Below are 20,410 nucleotides of genomic sequence, written 5' to 3' on the forward strand. Positions count from 1 at the left end.
GCTCACTGAGACAGTGATAAGAGGTGTGTGCATGTGTGCGTGTGTGTGTTGTTGTTGTTGTTGATAATGCTAATATCCTCTCAAATGCTCACTACGACACAGTAATAAGAGGTGTGTGTGTGTGTGCATGTGAATATGTGTGTGTGCGTGTGAATATGTGTGTGCATGTGAGTGTGTGTGTTTGCTTGTCTATGTGTGTGTGTTTGTGTATGTGTGCATGTGAGTGTGTGTGCAAGTGTGTGCGTGCATGTGAGTGTGTGTTTATGTGTGCATGTGAGTGTGTGTGTGCATGTGTGTATGTGTGCATGTGAGCGTGTATGTGTATGTGTGTGCGTTTGTGTGTGTATGTGTATGTGTGTGCGTTTGTGTGTGTATGTGTGCATGTGATTGTGTGTGTGCAAGTGTGTGTATGTGTGTGTATGTGTGCATGTGAGTGTATATGTACATGTGAGTGTGTGTGTGCATGTGTGTGTATGCATATGTGTGTGTGTGTGTGTGGTGTTGTAGTTTATAGTAGAAACATAAGTTTAGTAAACATCTTGGTTTTGCTATGAGAAATGGATCCTAAGGTCCAGAAATGTGTACTGTCACAGCTTGTATCACATGCATCAGAGAGGTCGGGGAGTTTTTTTTAATATTGGTTTTATCCTTTATTTATTCCAGTGATGCCAACAACTACTAGAAATAATTGAAAAACCTATTTTAAATTCTGATTATTATTCTACTAGCAAAGTTTTTGTTTGGCTGTTATATTTGGATGGTATCGATACAAAAGAATCTTTGAAAACTGAACTATGTAGTTATTGCCAAGAAGTAAAATTGTATGTATATGACACCTTCCTTATGTATTTTATACCTGTTTAGAAAAACAGGTCAAGCTTTATCTTAAGTTGGTCTTTTTCCTCATCAGAAAAGCTAGAGAAATTCCTTTATTTCATTGTTCCTTTTGGTTTTGATAGTATTAACCACCTCAAAAGATAGCCTGGGGAACATGGAGTGTGTTCAGATAAAGGGCTCAGACACATTGTTTCTACCATAAGGACAGTTCTGTTGAAGGCAACTGCCAGCTTCTGCATGGGCCCATTTGTTTCTGAAACCCTCTCATACTTCCTGTTGGCCCTGGCTGTGTTGCTGGCTTGGAGGATGTGTATGTCTGTCTATACAGCCTTCCTCAGCAGTCTACCTTAATTAATGTATATTGGCCTTATTAAAATAATGCCTTTTAAGGTGGGCTGCCTCGTTGCACATAGTTCAAAAATGGGATCGTCTGTTAAATTTACAAAGTTATCAAGAGTTGGAACTCCCCGTTTTACTTTCCTAGTATTTCCATGGATTTTTCTAAAAGGTTTTCCATTCATTTCCCATTCAGATCTCCACAGTGCTCATGCGCTTGTGCTTGCTTTCTTTGTGTGCAGGATGAGTATAAGCCCGAGAAGTCTCTGTCCGATGAAGACTTGAAGAATGCAGTCAGTGTGCACCATGCTCTAGCATCCAAGGCCACCGAGTATGAGAAGAAGCCGAATGTGTTTAAACTCAAGACTGCAGACTGGAGGGTCCTGCTTTTCCAAACCCAGTAAGTTTGTTGGTTTTGTTCTTATTTGGTCTTCGTTTCTTCCCCTACACACACCTCTTTCTCCTTCTCTTTATTCTTCCCTCTCTCCATATAGAGGATCCAACTCTGATCTCTGTACTCATGATCTCTCTCTCTCTCTCTCTCTCTCTCTCTCTCTCTCTCTCTCTCTCTCTCCCTCTCTTTCTCACACACACATCATATATACAATAATGATATTTTTAAAGAGTGATGCCACAAATATATAAGTCTTTGTGATCGGTATCTTGTGTGTCTTGTGCACCTACCTAAGACTAGGATTACTGGGTTGCATTGTTAATGTGTAGTTAATATGTGAGGAAACAATTCAGTTCTTTCTCGCACTGGTCAGGCATGCCTTTTTATATTTCTTTTTTACTGTGTATGCCTGAGTTTAATTTTAAAATATAATTTGTGACTAAAAGAGGAAAGTTAACTTTAATATTATTAATAATATAATTAATAACTATTGATAATATTAATATAATAGTGATAATATTAATATAATTAATATTTAGTTTTGGCCTAGACTACCTTCTAAGAAAAATGGATATTTGCAAAGTATACATACCGTTTTGCCTATGTCCTTCAGAGAAAGCCACAGTTTATTCGGTAGTGATTCCCTGTGGCCTTTCATTCCCACAGTGACTACTGATCGCTGTTGAGAATGGTAACCTCCAGTGAACCAGTGAAGTTTCTCACTAAGAATAAATTATTTTAACGTGCCATTTTAAATCAGTAGAAGGCAAAAGGCTAAGTGTTTTCTACATGGACAGAGCACTATCCTAGCGTACATATCTCTTCCTCTCGTAGGAGTCCAGAGGAAATGCAGGGATGGATAAACAAAATCAACTGTGTGGCAGCTGTATTTTCTGCACCACCTTTCCCTGCAGCCATTGGCTCTCAGAAGAAGTTCAGCCGCCCACTTCTGCCAGCCACCACAACAAAATTATCCCAGGTAAGCAAGCCAGTGTGATCATGCTCTGTGCTTGCTAAAGCAAGCCCTGTGGTGATACCAATATTAACTAATTTTTAATGTTGAAAGATTGTGCATATTTTGGTGTGTCTTATAAGGTAAACTTTGCAGAATTGCATGATTAGGCAGGTACAAAGGGGTTGTGCCCCAATTTCAACACTTCATACCTGTGCCTACATTTTTACTTTTTAATCCTAATTTTATGTTACATGACTTAGGGTTGGGGCAATATCCTGGCTTGGTGATGAGCTTTTCACCTTTATTCATTACTTTCCTTTTCCTGAGTGCTTTACTGAGGAATATAAAGGTATTCCCATGATTTCCTTCTCACTGTATAGCGAGAGTGGGGTAATTCCAGTTTAATACTTCGCCCTCTTGGGTAGAAGTGGTGAGATTCGGTTCCACTAAACTCATCCAGGTCAAGAGACCAAGCTCTTTATCATATTCATTTCTATCTACTTCTCTGCTGTTGTCTGATTAATCAAAAGATTATCCTACCCTAACATTGTCAGATTAGTCTTCCCAAAGATTATGATACTTTCTCCTCGAAGCTATGGTCTGAGGCCCTGCCAGCACTAAACATGTCTGAAATAGCCCCTCTGCCATTGACTAGTAAGGGATTTTGGAAGTTACTTCCATGTCCTTATGAAATTCTTGTTTCTTAATATAGAATTAATGTCATCTAGGATGGGCCAGAACCTTGTATGGCACAGAGGACATGATAGTTGAGCAAAAGGGGAAGCCCAAGATCTGATAGGAAGCTTAATGGAAGCCAAGCTGTTGTCTGATGTGTGATATAAGGGGTTAGAGGGAAAAAAGCCAGATGCCAGAGCTATGTGCTTGTTTTCATGGCTAAAGAGGCCTTGTGACCATCAGGAATGTACCTCTAAGGAAAGCAGGGCCATGTTACGAAACAGCGTTGTCCTAACCTGTGCTGCTATAGCAGAGTACCACAGAGTCGGTAAGCAGCGATCAGGGTTCTCCTGTTCTGCGGTAATCGTGTAGAGACTGCATGGTGAAGAGAACAGGGGGCTGAGCAGGAGAGAGTGGAGGGCGTCAAGCTGATGCTTAGCAGCCCACGCCTGTACTCAGAACAGCAGTCAGTAACACGCGAGTGTGAAACACACTCACCTTGCCACCTCTTGACAGCCTGAACCCAGTATTGCCCCAGTAGAAATCAAACTTCCGTGTACACTTTGGAGGGGGACACTAAACCGTTGCATGTCTGCTATGTGTAAGATTTTTGAATGTTTCGGTAGCTTCCCAGTATCCTTGAGACAGTAGCCTCAGCAGGGTAAGAATGTGATCCCATTGGTACTGGAGAAGTTATCGTTGTTGCTGCGTGATGAGAGATTTAAGGAAGATTGCACTAGCAGCACAAAGGCCCTTCAAGGAGCGCCAGTAATCCAGAAGGGAATGCTAGCTGTGAGTGGAAGCTGAAATTTCCATTCATAGAACAGGGCAGCTCTAATGGCTGGGAAAGATGAGAAGAGTTGTCACCTAGATTCAAATGGCTGGGGGCTGACTGATTCCTGAACTGACTTGTGGAACCCTGCTTCACTTATCTAGTCTTCGCCACTCTGGTTCTCGACAAAATCCTTTCCTATGGCCTTGCCTTCCTTCTGGTTCTAAATATTGTGGATCCAGGGCTCAGAAACAGACTAAGGAACTCCAGAGCCAGTTTCTATATTTAGGTGAGAATAACCAAATACAGAGTGTCTGCATTAAGAAAAGAAGGGAAGACAGAAAAAGCAAGGCAAATGACCCCTACTAGGTGGCAAAGAAGTCATTGGTAAACTTGGTAAGAGCATGTTGGCTGGAGCGATGGGAGGTGAATCTGAACCAGTCTTCTTTGATGAGGGAATGCACGGTGATAGGGATGGACAGGAAAGGAATGGGCACAAATATGATCGTAGTTGTAAAAACATTAGTAAGAGAAGAGGCATGGCTTCAGGAAGGATCATATGGTGTGGGGTTTTAAACTTGTGGTAGATATTCACTCTATAAGCATTACCTTTGCCATACAAATCGTCATATACTTAAAAGGTATTAGGGATAGAAACGCTCAAGCATTAGGGAAGAGTGGCATTTAATTTTCATGTATAGTAAGTATGTTTAGGGAGACATTGCCAGACCCTCTCAGAGATCAAGCTTCATCCTCTCCCATTAAGAACCACTGCTTTTTCCAGAGACTGTACATCTGAGAGCTTCAGATTGACAGACCCACAGTCTGACCACGAATGCCTCCTGAATGCCAGAGGCTTTGGGGTAATTTGAATTTTTAAAGTATGTAACAACAAGGTGAGCACTCTCCTGGGAAGATAAACAGTGTTAGGAAAATCAGAGGTCCAAGTAAGAGTGTTTGGTACTTTGAGTGCATTATCCTATCACTGGGGAGCTTTTCTTGAACTTGTTCTTGTCTTGCCTCCAAAACGTATTAGCCTAAGTTATTAGGACCGATGGCTGCCAGTGTGGCACAGCTCTTCCTGAACAGCTCTGCTGTGTAGGAGTCACCTTCTCTGTTGTTTTCTTCACAGTGCTGCCAGAGTACATTTCTCTTCTCTTGGGGGTGGAGAGACTACTTCAAACATTTAAAGATTTCCCCCTCCTTCTGGTGTAGCTGTCCAAACAGAATATCACGCCTTCCCTCCCGCGCGCACACACACCGGATAGTCTCTTGAGGACATTTTATACCCACCAAAGCAGTCATTTTCAAGCTCGAAAGCACACAGCATGATCTGAGACTTGTAGCACAGGCCCAGTTTGCAGACCTAAGTGATGATTAACGTTCAGACTGAGCCAGGAAGGATGCGTGTCTCAAGTATACAGGGGACTGGCCAGGAAGACAGGAGACATGTAGACACATGACTCTGTGGCTCTCTGCCTTCCTTAGGCCTTTCCCCACGTAGGAACACTCATATCACATACAGACAGTGACTGTTTCTTGTATCTGGTCCTGTTGTCTTCGAACTCCATTCATTTTCTTGTAAAAGTTTGGAATGGTCAATTGTTAGATACTGATCAGTATACATTAACTGAGGGCAAGCCACTTGTGAACACTGGGAAGAAACAAGAGTCCTGTGCTCACTTTTCTCATTGAAATATCCACCACTTCTCGGTGGGTATTAAACCCAGAACCTTTAGCATGCTGGGCAAGCACTCTACTGCTGAGTGCTTCCTCATTTAATCCTGAGCTCCGAGTGGGCCCACTGAGAAGACACTGGGAATGTGTGTGGTATGCCAAAAGAGGAGTCATTCTTCCTCATGGTCAGAACTATACACTCATCGTGCGCACACTTAAACAGTCTGTCATGTCATCTTGTACTGTATCATGTATTAAAACATCACACGGAGCCTCACTGATGTGTACTGTTAACACTATTCCCAAAGGTAAAATAAATCCAGGTGTACCGGACACATCTATAATTCAGCTATATGGGAAACTGAGTCGGGAGGACTATTTCAAAGCCAGCAAGGCAGTATTTTGGTTAATTAAATATAAAAAGCAAAATATGAAATACCCTTCAAAATAAAAATAGTCTTGGGTGAGAGAAAGTGAAAATCTCATCTTAAACTGTAATTGACAAATAAAAATTATCGCTATTTGTAGTTACACTGTGTTTTTATTGTGCATACATTGTGCAGTGATTAATCAAGATAATTGACATATGTGCCACTTTTTTGGTGAGAGCATTTGACATATTTTTAGCAATGTTGAAATATGTATCACGCTATCAACTATAGTTGGCTTGAGTCACCAGAGAATTCTTGAATTTATTCTTCTTCCTGACATTTTTGATCTTTGACTAACATCTCCCAAGTCCCCACAGTCCCCAAGTTATATAGCTACTAGTCTATCCTCTAGTATCCTGCAGTGTAACGTTTTATGGATTTCACATGTAAGTGAGCACTTGTAGTATGTGACTAGAATTTAATGGTCTCTGTCGTTGGGCACATAGTTTATGTCCATATCTTAAACACTGTGAGTCATGCCACAGTGACCATGATAGTGCATACATCTCTTTGACATTATTTCATTCCTCCAAGTGTATACCTGGAATAGGGATGGCTTGATCATCTAGTAATTGCCTTTGTAGTTTTCAGTACCTGTTGGTGTATGTATGTATGTATGTATGTATGTATGTATGTATGCATGTATATATGTACACACACACACACACACACACACACACACACACACACCCTCACAGTTCTGAATCCTGGAGAAACAGGTCAGGATGCCAGCAGGGTCACAGACTGGAACATCTCCCTAAGGGTTTCCTATCCTTGCTGTCCTTTATTGTTGCTGGGTTTCTAGCCTTTCCTTGGTGTGTAGCATGCATGCAGAGGGGTCACCAGGCCTTATGACCTCATTAGCCTGGATGAGACTCCAGCTTCATGTATGGTTGCACGGGTTTAGAGCTTTGGCATACCCATTTTAGAAATACATCCATCTGGGACATGCATGGTCTGTATGCTCCTTTACAGAGCATAACAGATGAATGAAAATTGTAAACAATTCTCCCTAAAGTGTTTCCCATGGCTTTTGCCATTGTCTGTGAAGAGATGATGGGTTTCCCATAAACTTCACCATGTCTCTTCCTGTGCCTTCATTCCCTGCCAGAGTGACTTTGGGTATTTGGTTGTACTTGGTATTTCCAATGAATATGGTCCTACTTTCATCCTTCACTTTATTTTTCTTTTTGTTATTTATTTTCTATTTGAAAACCCTACATTTGCAAGTTTTTTTCTTTAGGCTCTAGAGATGTCACCATTTTTAAAGTACCCTAAGATACTGTATATGACTCATGCTTCTGGGTAACTTTTTACTTAAAATATTACACAGTCTCAATTTATTATTTGTAATTAATAATTTTCTGGTAACTTTAAAAATTCATCTCCATTAATCTGTATAAATTATGTAATATAAAATTGTTTCTATTCTGTAAAATATATTTACTGGTTATTTTAATCCCTTTTCATCTATCATTTATTTATTTTATACTGCACATGTAAAATTGCTCAAGATTTTGAACCAATTTTCATGGAAAAGCAGAATGCTAAACAGCCACACAATTGTATGATGCCAAAGAATTAAAATATCTTTTGTTTCAAGCCTGTTTAAAGCTGCTGGATATGTATTACGCATCTGTAATCCCAATCATGAGGTAGAGGCAGGAGGGTAATGAGTGAATTTCAAAGACAGTCTATTCTACTCAGTGAGATCTTGTCTCAAAAAGAAAGACAGACAGGAGGGAGGAAGAGAGGGAGAAAGGGAATGAGAAAAGGAAGAAAGAAAGGAAAGAGGAAGAAAGAAAAGGAAGGAAAGAAAGAAAAGAAAAATCAGTATTTTCACTGTTATGAGAGAGCTAAGAGGCATATCTTTTCAGGTAGTGTATTACCAAGTTGATATAAATGGTGTTAGTTTCTGGTGTAAGCACTAAAGGTATTCAGGCTGTAATTACTCTGTGTTTAACTGAATGACTGCTTTGGGTCAATGAAGTTGAAGCCAAGTGAGAACCTCTGTCACTCTAGGGAAGAATTTCATCTGCACATAGGTTTCATAAAATCATTTCTTCTTAGCACAATTTCTCCCCAAAAGAAAAAAATATGCATTGTGATACATGTAAAATGTTCATTGTGATAGGCAGGGGGAGGCTAACAGCATTGCTGAGTGTGCATGAAGAGAGAAGCCAAGTCATGGCTCTCAGGAAAAGCACTTAATTGTTCAGCTTGTAACTAACATGTTGGTTGAGTTTTTTTCCTGAGAGGTCTGGTCCCCATTTGGTGACAAGTACAGCTGATAAAGGGCTCAGAAACAGCATGGCTTTGTGACAAGAGATGAGCTAGTGATGTTAGTCCCTATTGCCATCCTAAAAAGGAATATACTAACACTGGCCTAACCAAATTGGAAGGACTTGGGACCAAAGGCTCCTCACTGGATTGTTTTGATAAATTGACATCATTAAGCAGAAAGGATTTTACAGGCGTCCTGTGCTTCTCTTGGACTATTTTCTGCACATTGAATGACTTCACAATTTCCCGCAGGAGGAACAGCTGAAGTCCCACGAAAGCAAGCTGAAGCAGATCACCACTGAGCTGGCTGAACATCGCTCATATCCCCCAGACAAGAAGGTCAAAGCCAAGGATGTTGATGAATACAAGCTTAAAGATCACTATCTCGACTTTGAGGTATGGCGAACCTAGATGTTACTAAGTGGTGTCTTATGATCTGCCTGTGAAGTAAACACCTCATAGCAGTCATGGTAGTGAGCTTGACTTGTCCTGGGCCCAACTTAGAATGTCCTCATATGACAGGAGCCCTTGTAGCCTCATGTGTGTGATTTTACTTAAGCACCAAATAAATACCAAAGTGTTGGCCGGTTCATTCCTGTCAAACAAACAGCCTCCAAGTCAGAATGGAGTGCACCTGCGACAAGGGTAACAAAAAGAACAACAGTAAGGGAAACGTGCCAGGGAGGACAGCTGCCTTCTGTGACCCTGTGTTCCTTCCAACAGAGTTTAGGTCAAAATAAATGCAGTGGAGGAAATGAGCTGGGAAGAGAAGGGAAGCATCTGCTGCTCCTGCACACCCTCGCTGCTAGGTGACATCAGTGCATTTGTCTCTCGCACTCACCACCATGCTCTGCAAAAGGGTACTGATGGGTGAAGACTGCCCTCATTCTTCTGGCGTTGCCAGTGTGATGAGGGGAAAGGCAGCATGTTCAGCCCAAGCTGAAAGCCTCATCCCAAGGGTGCCCTTCATCTGAGGTTTCTCACAAGTCAAAGTCAGTATCCTCCAGCCTCGGCTCTTGACAACCACACTCAGCTCCTTAAGTACCTTTCTATAAAACAACAAAAGAAAGGGGAGAAAGTATGGGCCATGATTTACTCTTTCACACTCTCTTCTGTAATAACTCAGGCTGTCACTCATTGTACTTCTAGGCCCTTCCATGTTCTCCGTTTTCCCTCATTCCTCTATTATATGGCATCTGGATGGGACCTGGGAGCATGTGAGCATTTGCGTCCTAACCTTGTCTTTGCAGGGCTCCGCTCTGTGCCCTGTTCACTGCAGCTACTGCCTGGATGTCTCCTCTGTATCAGCAGGGCTTCCACAGCTCTCACTGGAGACTAGCAGTTGCCTCCTGCTATCTTTCCTTCCTTCAGTTCATCCGTGCCCTTTGCTGTTGTTTCTGAAGGTCAAAGTGATGATAATGTCACCTGTCCCATAGCTGTCCCGGCTCTTACTCCCCCTCCCATTTACCTTCTAATTCAAGTTCCACACATGAATCTGAGAGGATTTGCCTTTCCCTCCTATCTGGACCACAGGTCTCTCCACATGCACTGGTAACTAACGTTTCTGTCCCCTTCTCCCTGCAACCATATATGCACTACCTTGTTCAGCTACTCCTGCCTCCAATGTCCTTTGTATGGTCATTTTTTTCTTGTTTTTATTTGCTTTTTATTAGATATTTTTATTTACATTTCAAATGTTATTTCCTTTCCTGGTTTCCTGTCCATAAACCCCCTATGCCCTCCCCGCTCCCCCTGTTCCCATTTCACCCACCCATCTTTTCCCAGCTTTCCGCCATGACATTCCCCTACACTGGGGCATCAAACCTTGGCAGGACCAAAGGCTTCTCCTCCCACTGATACCCAACAAGGCCATCCTCTGCTACATATGCAGCTGAGCCATGGGTCTGTCCATGTGTACTCTTTAGATGATAGTTTAGTCCCTGGGAGCTCTGGTTTTTATGGGGTTGCAAACCCCTTCAGCTCCTTTAGTCCTTTCTCTAACTCCTGCTCTAATGGGAACCCAGTTATCAGTTCAATGGTTGGCTGAGAGCATTTGCCTCTGTATTTGTCATGCTCTGGCGGAGCCTCTCAGGAGACAGCTATATCAGGCTCCTGTCAGCATGCACTTCTTGGCGTCAGCAATATTGTCTGGATTTGGTGGCTATATATGGGCTGCATCCCCAGGTGGGGCAGTCTCTGGGTGGACTTTCCTTCAGTCTCCGCCCTGAACTTTGTCTCCTATCTCCTACTATGAATATTTTTGCTCTCCCCTTCTAAAAAGGACTGAAGCATCTGCACTTTGGTCATTCTTCTTGAGCTTCATGTGGTCTGTGGATTGTATCTTGGGTAATCTAAGCTTTTGGGCTAATATCCACTTATCAGTGAGTGCATGTGTGTTTATTTGTGATTGGGTTACCTCACTCAGGATGTTATTTTCTAGTTCAATCCATTTACTTATGAATTTCATGAAGTCATTGTTTTTAATAGCTGAGTAGTACTCCATTGTGCAAATGTACCACATTTTTTTGTATCCATTCTTCTGTTGAAGGACATCTGGGTTCTTTCCAGCTTCTGGCTATTATAAGGCTTCTCTGAACACAGTGCCAAGTGTCCTTGTTATATGTTGGAGCATCTTTTGGTTTATGCCTAGGAGTGGTATAGCTGGATCCTCAGGTAGTAGTACTATGTCCAATTTTCTGAGGAACTGCCAGACTGATTTCCAGAGTGGTTGTACTAGCTTGCAATCCCACCAACAATGGAGAAGGGTTCCTCTTTCTCCATATCCTTTCCAGCCTCTGATGTCAGATTTGAGTTTTTGACCTTAGCCATTCTGACTGGTGTGAAGTGGAATCTCAGGGTTGTTTTGATTTGCATTCCCCTGATGACTAAGGATGTTGAACATTTCTTTAGGTGTTTCTCAGCCATTGTATATTCATCAGTTGAGAATTCTTTGTTTAGCTCTGTACCCCATTTTTAACAGGGTTATTTGATCCTATGGTCATTTTTGGGGGGACCATCTGAGTAAGGTGCAGATCTCTCCTATAAAAAGCCTGCGCTAGACACACCATCCAAAGTCAGTCTACTGTGGAACTCACAATGAGTTGGTTGTACATTGAAGTTAAGTTAGTCCTTCTTTGGGCCTTTAGTGGACTCCATGGTCCCCAATACAACATGCCCAGAGCCCTGCACTTGTTTATTGATTTTCACAGAATGTCCTAGAAGTTGCCACCTGAATTGTCACTGTGTCTAAGCTAGAAGGCAGAGCCATAGCCACACACTAGTCTTCTCCATGGTAAAGGAGTCCTTGCTCTAGTCCACTAACATACAAGGAAAGTCTAATAAAGACTGAAAGTTTGTTAACTAAAGCTACTAAAGCCTTACCGACAAAAGACTTGAAAAATTAATAAAAATAAGAAATGAATCGTACTCATCTTTCACAAGGCTTGTTCATTCCTGGGAAATGTACGTTCTCAGAAAGCAATCATTGTTCTTCACACTTCTGTAGTAACTGGAAGCCATGGGCTTGTTTTTTTGTTTCACACTTTCTAATTAAATTTCCCAACACCTCACTCCCGGTTTCCAGGACTCATCACCTTGCTTTGAGCCCTTGACTCTTTAAGAGGAGAATCTATGCCCAGGAGGTAGGGCCCTTGCAAAACCACAGGAAAGTATCCACTGCTAGGTAGAGACCAAGTGTGGATCGTCTGTGGGGCCCTTTGCTTGAAAATGGAGCCCAGGGAGAAGCAGCAATTCCATATCCTGAACCTTGAAATTAGAGCATCGTTGGGAGAAATCGGGTCTTGTCATTGTTGCCTCCTCAAGGAATTTAAAGGTTGTATTCCAGGACTTCACTCATTAAAGACAGACTCGGGGTACTGTGTCAAGTGCCTTGAATTATGTCAAGCTGTATTAACCTGTGTCAGAGAGGAAGGTCCAAGGGGCACTTACTGGGTGAATTTCATCAAAAATTGTGTGTGTGAGATGAATAAATAAAATACTTTTGGAAATGTTATTCATTGTTTTTCACTAACTCAGATGAAAATTGAAGTAATAGATCATGTAGACTCTAGTATGCTGAGAATTCAGCCACAGAATTGGTCTCCTGTGAGTGCTTGTAGAGGCTCTTGTGCAGTATCTTTTGCTTCATTAGCAGCATCCCTTTAATCACTCACTTCTTTCCTGAATAGAATATAGGCAACTACTAGGCAGTTTGTGTATTTTGCTGACAGCTCTACCCCAGATCCTAGAATATTTTCCAGATTCTTGATACTTAGCTGAGGGACTCAGTGAAACTTTATCATAGCATCTGATGCTATGGTAGCATCAGAGAAATCAGTGCACTCAGAAAGCATAGCATCAATCCTTTATAGAGGGCCAGGTATATGTGTGACAGAAAATCCCATTAGCAAGTGAGAAGACCTGCAGGTCCACAGAGGCCCCGGATGGTCAGTGACAAGAGGAAGGTGCTGATCCTGCTGTGCTGTCACTAGGGATGAACCACGTGCCCAGATCCCAGCTCCCAAACACTGAGTCTCACCTGCGCTGTGGCAGGCCATCATCTATAAGCCTCCTTTGGCTTCAGAGAGGTCCTTGTCATTTTCACACATCTCGGAAAGAACAACGCCTTTGTTTTGGCAGAATATTAGATCGCTGCTGACAACACCAGGGGTGTTCTTGTGTTTATGAATTTCATTTATATCCCAGGTTGCTTTGAGGACACGCAATTCTCTATGCCAAGCCAAATTCATAGCTCTCTATGTGGCTGAGAATTTCAGCAAGCCCTCACTCGGGGTAAATAATTAGAAATTCCAGTAAATGTGTAGGTTTGGGACTTAAACAAAGAAATCTAGAGAAAGTAGAGAGACTCGCATCTTAACCTTGTAGGAAAGTGTTCATTTTTACCTAAAACAGCAAATTTGACTGAGAATGGGCTGTAATTAACTAAACCTGTACTTTTTCTCTGACTAGTATTTGGTGGAGAATAGACAGTTTTGTTCTTGACTCAATACCTGAAGCCATGGCCTTCTCCTTCTTCTTTCTTTCTTTTTAAAAAGGATTTTATTGGTTTATATCATGTATGAGTGCTCTATCTGCAAGCACACTTGCGTCGGCATCAGATCCCATTATAGATGGTAGTAAATGCCATTTGGCTGCTGAGAATTGAACTCAGGACCTCTGGAAGAGCAGACCTCTTAGAAAAATTTTATTAGAAGGTTTGCTTTTGGAAGGCATATACTCTGAAATAGTTATTAAACATTATCAGTATACAAAAAGGAAACTTGTCTCCCAGTTTGGGGAAGTAAGTATCAGCAATAGCCACACACCTTTACACATTAGTTTATTTCTACTTTATTTGGTTCCCACTTAATTCTAATGTATTTTCACTGATTTTCAAGCTTCCAAAGTACATTAGAAAATATATAAAGACTTAGAAGGAAGACAGATGGTTTGTAGACAGAATAAACACTCACAAAGGTTCGGCCAGTCAAGCACAGTGGGCTGAGCTATGCTGGGAAGCATTTATGTGCTTGAAGAAGCAGAATCTTCACATTTTTTTTTGATGGCCTTGTCCTCAGTATTTGACTTTGCTTCATGAAATTCTTAGGCAAATGGATAGAACTAGAAAATGTCATCCTGAGTGAAGTAACCCAGTCACAAAAGAGCACACATAGTATACACTCACTGATAAGTGGATATTAGTCCAAAAGCTCAGATTACCCAAGAAACAATTCACAGACCATATGAAGTGCAAGAAGAAGAAAGACCAAAATGTGGATGCTTTAGTCCTTCTTAGAAGGAGGAACAAAATACTCAGGGAGAAAATACAGGGACAAAGAGTAGAGCAGGGACTTAAGGAAAGATCATCTAGAGTCTGCCCCACCCACTGATCCATTTCATATGCAGCCACCAAACCCAGTCACTATTGCTGATGCCAAGAAGTGCTTGCTGATAGGTGCCTGATATGGATGTCTTCTGAGAGGCTCTGCCAGAGCCTTAGTGATATAAATGAGGATGCTTGCAGCTAACCATCAGACTGAGCATGGGGTCCCCAATGGATGAGTTAGAGAAAGGACTGAAGGAGCTGAAGGGGTTTGCAGCCCCATAGGAAGAACAACAAAATCAACCAACCCCCCCCCCCCAGAGCTCCCAGGGACTAAACCACCAACCAATGAGTACACATGGTGGGACCCATGGCTCCAGCCACATGTAGCAGAGGATGGCTTTATTAGGCATCAGTGAGAGAGTTCTTTGGCCCTGTGAAGGCTCAATGCACCTGTGTAGGGGAATACCAGGGTGTTGAGGTTAGGGTGGGTAGGTGGGTGGGAGTGGGAGCATTTTCATAGAAGCAGGGGAAGGGGTTATGGGAGAGGGAGAAAAGGGGATAACATTTGAAATGTAGATACATAAAATATCAAAAAAACAAATAAACCAGATACTAGAGAATGAAGACATTGTTTATTTCAAGATATTTCTCATGCAACACTTAAGATAGTTGTAGTGAGTAAATGATCCTTACATTGAGTCTAGACCTGAGGAAAGAGAGGGAAAAGAAGAAGATATATCAGTATACAAGCCTCTAAATCATTGCTAGACTGGGAAACAGTCAATGAGGAAGGATTACCGAAGACGGGCTGGGTCTCAGGCTCACAAAGGTGATTGTAGAGCCACGTGTAAAACAGAGGGCAGTGCAGTGCTCACGGACTGTGTGTGACAGACACGTGCTCTGCTTGCCGTGTGAGTTCACTTCAGCAAAGAAGCTATTCCCTTCCTGCTGGCTCTGTCATGCCAGATCCAATAGCTCTATGTTTGTCTTAATGCCTGAAGGTGTCTGAGTCTTCAAACCCTGGAACTGAGACTGTAGCCAGTTGAGTTGTTGAGTACAGACTTCAGAATTCACATCCCAGTGTAGTTTGAGTGACACATGAGTAGTGTTGGGTGGTAGATCCTAAGTGACTTCAGCCCACTGTTGCTCACTCGCTCATGTCCACTCTTACCTTCTGCCCTGTGCTATGGTACAGTGAGTGCTTCATGAAGACTCATAATTCTTTTTTCTTTCTAAATTTCCCTCCTCAGACATTCTCCATAACCACATAGATTGATAGGCAGCAAGTACAGAGAAGTAAACCTTTTTTTCTGTACCAAATGGCAGGGCAGGAATGCGGGTGTGACTTTGGAATTGGGCATTGGGTATCTAGTGACAGTTTTGAAATCAATGCAGGAAAGGCCCATATTGTCAGGAGTGAAGCATAAAGATTATCCTGTTAGGGAAGCTAACTAAGGTAGGCCTCATGTTTCCCAGAGAGTACTTCAGTAGTGCTTGGCATAATGCCCATAGATTCAAGGAGTGTGAAGTCTCAGAAATGATAATTAGTGTACTGGGAATCAAGGCCATGCTTGGTAAACAGGTGCAGAGCAGAATTGTCCGTAACCTAGGCCATTAGAAAAAAACTGATTTTAAATTGATAAATTCAGATAATAGAAGTTTGCAAGCAAAATATCGAAGTGGCTTTGGCTGCCTTTAATCACTTATAATAAGATAAAAGAGGACCAGAATTAAAGCGAGTTTCTCATCAAATGATTGCAGAGAAAACAGATTTGGGAATATTACAGCATGATCCTATGAAGGGTGAAAAGGCCTCTTTAGGAGCACAAACCACACATGTAGTCAAGCGGCCTGTTGCTGGAGAGGCTAGCCTGGATAGAAGAGATCATCGAAACAATGGGAGAGAGACCCCAAGGCTATGTCAGGTGTCTGAAGATGACAGCTCCAAGAGAAGTCTTCACTAGGAGGTTTTCAGAGAGAAGGCCACGGGATCTTAGCATGTATTCCCCCACACCATGTAAGGGGAAACTCACAAATGCCTGCGAAGCATCCCTCAGCCACCCCAACTGTGGCTTCAGGAGCCCCAGATACAGCTTAATCCCCTCCTTGGAAAATATAGCTCTTAAGTTTTGGCAGTCTCCTTACGGTACTGACTCCATGGTTATGCAAAGTGAAAGAGCTCCCATCATTTCCTCCACTCAGATTTCAAAGAATCTAGAGACCACTCAGCATAGAACATCAACCACTCAGAGTCCCAGCACAGATAATGCCTAGTGGAGATGTGAAATCAAGCCCTCCACAGGGCCGCCATAAGAGAAATGCCTGTTGATGCTTCAGAGGGGAAGCCGTCAAGACTCCACAACTATAAAGCTACTGGTATGCAAATGCTAGCCAAGGAAAATGGGAGACATTAGACTCCAACCCCCGTGTGTAGTTTTGATGCCCAAACTAAACAAGCACAGCAAAGATTGAGTCTGAATCTTGCCAGCCAGGGGCCTTCATCCCTAGGCCAGGAGACAGAGCATGGAGTTGAAAAAGATTTCTCTAGCTTTAAGATCGAATGTTTTTTCCCTGTTGAATTTTGGGCTTATGTGGGAGCAAATCAAAGCATTTTCATGTGTTTTTACATCCTGGAGTGAGAACATCTTGAAGGAGAATAAAATATTTTTTTATTTTATGAAGCCTCGTGATTATCACAGTCTGATGGAGATGCAGCTTCAATTAAGATAAATGTATGCATTGAGTACCACCTGTATCTTATTTAGATGAGGTTCTAGACTGGAGACATGTTGCTGAACTGTGGTATTTACTAGGTTAGATGTATTGAATACATATTTGGCTTACTTTAAATTTATGTCAGGCTTGTCAGAAAATACCCCACATAAGGAACATGCAAACTGAGATAGAGAATCAGCATTCTGCATTGTGAGAAAAACTTGAATTTTGGAAACTAGAAGTGGAATGTTGTCATTTGAAAGTCCCTAAATCTATGTGTCATAAGTAAGAAGAGTTCATTAGGTCATGAGTGCTCTGCCTTGACAGGTAGATTGCAGTCATTGTCCTAGGCAAAGTTAGTTCCATGAGAAGGGATCCCTCCTGTTCCTCCTCCCCCTGCCATCAGATGACAGCAGCCAAAGGGCCTTGCCAAGTGCTAAGGCAATGCTCTTAGACTTTGCAACCTCCAAAGAATGAGTCAAAGAGTTCTGTTAGAAGTTACTCACTCTTGGACATTCTGTTATAGTGCCTCAAAACTGATTAAAACCTGTTCCTTTGTGCTTAGAAGGAGGATATTTGCTGGTTTCCGTATTCTCACATGTTTATTAATCATGAATGTCAGATTCCCTCATGACTGAAACCAGGCAATTAGGAGCTCCCTTGACTTAGTTGGCTAGAGTTCAACTGAGTCCCCTCTCCTAAACTGTGACCCAGAGTAGCATATGCACATGGCTTAACACAAGGAGGACCCACACAGGCCACATGCCTACAGAAGTCAATTTTAGAAACAACAAATGTCTACTATAACAAGACATAACAATATTTTAAGAGAGAATATTTTAAATCTAAAAAATCTAGGGCATTCTTAAAGATGCATTCTTTCCTGAGTTTTTATTTGTCTTGTCAGTTAAATTGACCTTTTTCTTCTTAACCTGGTATGTTTATGAACAAGAATACATTGCCTACAGTCATTATGGAAAAGTGTCTAAAGGCCACACAACATTAATTAGAATTGGCTAAGCTTCCATTGAACTGTCTGCTTTATGTTTGATGTTGTTAATGGGTAGTTAGTTTGATACCTTTCCTTTTGATAAAATTCTGACTACTTTCTCGTTTTGCTCATTTTTCATTTTTCAACACTGTATTTCGAGAATTGGAGCTGTGCAACTGACTAGCTTCCCATTCCTGAGTAATGGAAGGCCTTTCTCAGCTCCTGCCAGGTGCCACAAAGCAACACACCTTAGAAACATTACCTAGATACTGAGTTCCTTGTTCATGAAAGTACAAGGACAAGAGTCATTTCCCTTTATCTCCCTAGTGACTGCTAAAGAGAAATCCCATTAACCTACTTAAGGATAATTGGTACCTCTAGTCTGTTGCAGTAACTGGGTCTAACCTGGAACTGAATGCCACCTCCTTTGTAGGCAGCATCATAGACATACTGTCATATGTTTGGATCTGAGGGACCAAAATAGCATAAGTTAATAGGATTCTTTGAAGTTTAATTTTTTTCCTTTTAGTGTAATGCTATCTTATGTACAAAGATAGAGATCAAAGATCAGCAATATCTAGGTGCTCATTTCAGGTCGTAATAGAATCAAGACTTTGTCATATGGAATCTCCTATTGTATTACACAATGAAAAAGGACTAAAAAGTCAAGAAGTTTAAACTTTAACTGATTACAGTTGCCAGCAAAGGGAAGAAAAGCCCAGAAACAGATTCTTTGAGCTTCATTTAAGGAGAAGCTAGTATCTTGCCTTGAGAATACATTCCATTATTTACTTGAAATGACTCAAACCCTAAGTCTTCTCTTTATCAGTTGTGCATATGTTCCTGAAGTGTCTTCTTTAGTGACTGTCATTTTCCTTTTGCTTAACACAACATCTAAAGGTAAGGGGTAAATGTTCTCAGAGAGTAAAAAAAGGGGGGGTATAACTAGCACAGACTGGGAGTCATCTGCCTATAGTTCCAGAGTGGAATGATGTGGTTTGAGCCAGAGTCAAGACCAGTGTATGGAACTATAGCAAGGTGCTTTCTCAAAAAGCAATACTCTATCCTAATCAGAACTGTGTAGTTCTGACAGCTAGGGGGTAGCTTAGTCATAGAGTGCTTACCGGGTGTGCATAAGGTCTTGGGTTTAATCCTCAGCACATGAATACAGAAAAACAGACAATGAAAGCTTAATGTGAATCTGATGTATGTCTTAAATATTAGTTGTGGAGGAGTGGTTCAGTAAAACAGAAAAGATCCCAGAAATAAATTCCTGAATATAAGTGTGATGACTATTCTTGGTTGTCAGCTTGACTACATCTGCAATGAACTAAATCCCAAGCAGCTGGGCACACACGAGGATGTTTTCTTAATTAAATCATGTGAGGTGGGAAGATACCACTTTAATCCAGACCTTTTGAGGTGGGAAGATACACCTTGAATCTGGGCCACACCTTCTGCTGGCAGCCTATATAAAGAACATAAAAAAGAATGCTTTAGCTCTTTTCTTGCTTGTTAACACGTTCCCTGGCAAATCCATTCCTTCATGGTGTCAGAGCTTACTTCTTAGGGTTCTGGCATAAACTGAAGACAAGCCGAGATATCCAGCCTCATGGACTGAACAACTACTGGATTCTTGGATCACCCATTGGTAGAGAGCCATTTCTGAACAAGTGGAACCATGACCTGCAAGCTGGACAGACTGAGAACCCGCTTCTCAGCCCACAAGGCTGGAAGCCTCAGAAGTCCTGAGTGCTGCAGACCTGAAGGGCTTCTTAGGAACTACGAATATATAGTCCATACTTGAGGGCTGAAGAACTAGGTTTTAATAGCACTGATAGACAGCAGCTACAGAAGATAGGTTCACCAGCAAGAGGCAAAGGCAAGAAGAGCATCTCCCTCTAACCTCCTTATGTGCCCTCTACCTGTCATTCCTTCCAGAAAATGCCTATTTCAGACTTACACAGAGGTATGACTTATTTGATTCCAGATTCAGTCAAGTTGACGATGAAGATCAGCCAATATATATGCAGAGCACACAATTACAAATACTGCATGATGTACTTATGTTCATTTGTTTCTGTTGCTAATAATATCATACAGTCTGAGTAAGTAAATAGATTCATTTTGGCACATAGCTATAGTTAATAGTTAAGAGCTGTATTTGGACCCACTTTGCTAGCAGATCCCCAGTCAAGTATTGTGAGACAATATGCATCATGTGTGTAAAAAATTTGGCCAAACTAACTTTGATAACAGATTGGATCATAAGATAAACCATTTACCTGCATTAACCCATTAATCCATGGGAGAGGGCAGGCTCTTCATCATCTTCTAAAGGTCCTACTTGGCCCTACCTTTTAATATATCATAATTGGAATGTAATTTCCACATAAGTTTTTGAGAGGACAACCTGTATTCAAAGCATATAGAATGCTTCAAGTTCAAAGAATAATAAAATGGGAATATATTGTAGTGAGTGGGCAATGGACAAGATAGCTTAGACCATCAAAGCTTGTT

General features: G+C 41.6%; 1 protein-coding gene across 20 annotated transcripts in view; it reads left to right on the plus strand.

Moving 5' to 3' along the window:
• Psd3 (pleckstrin and Sec7 domain containing 3) overlaps window positions 1-20,410 on the plus strand; it is a 557,293-nt gene that overhangs the window by 515,677 nt on the left and 21,206 nt on the right. For all 20 annotated transcript variants that reach the window (XR_015639410.1, XR_015639411.1, XR_015639413.1 and 17 more), the window contains 3 exon segments: window positions 1,416-1,573; window positions 2,402-2,546; window positions 8,613-8,756. Coding sequence is in view for 16 of the 20 variants with exons in the window: in XM_087588275.1 (XP_087444401.1) it covers window positions 1,416-1,573; window positions 2,402-2,546; window positions 8,613-8,756 (447 nt within the window). In the remaining 4 variants the exon portion in view is untranslated.

This window comes from Rattus norvegicus, chromosome 16, assembly GCF_021556685.1.
Source record: "Rattus norvegicus strain SHRSP/BbbUtx chromosome 16, alternate assembly SHRSP_T2T, whole genome shotgun sequence".
NCBI lineage: Eukaryota > Metazoa > Chordata > Mammalia > Rodentia > Muridae > Rattus > Rattus norvegicus.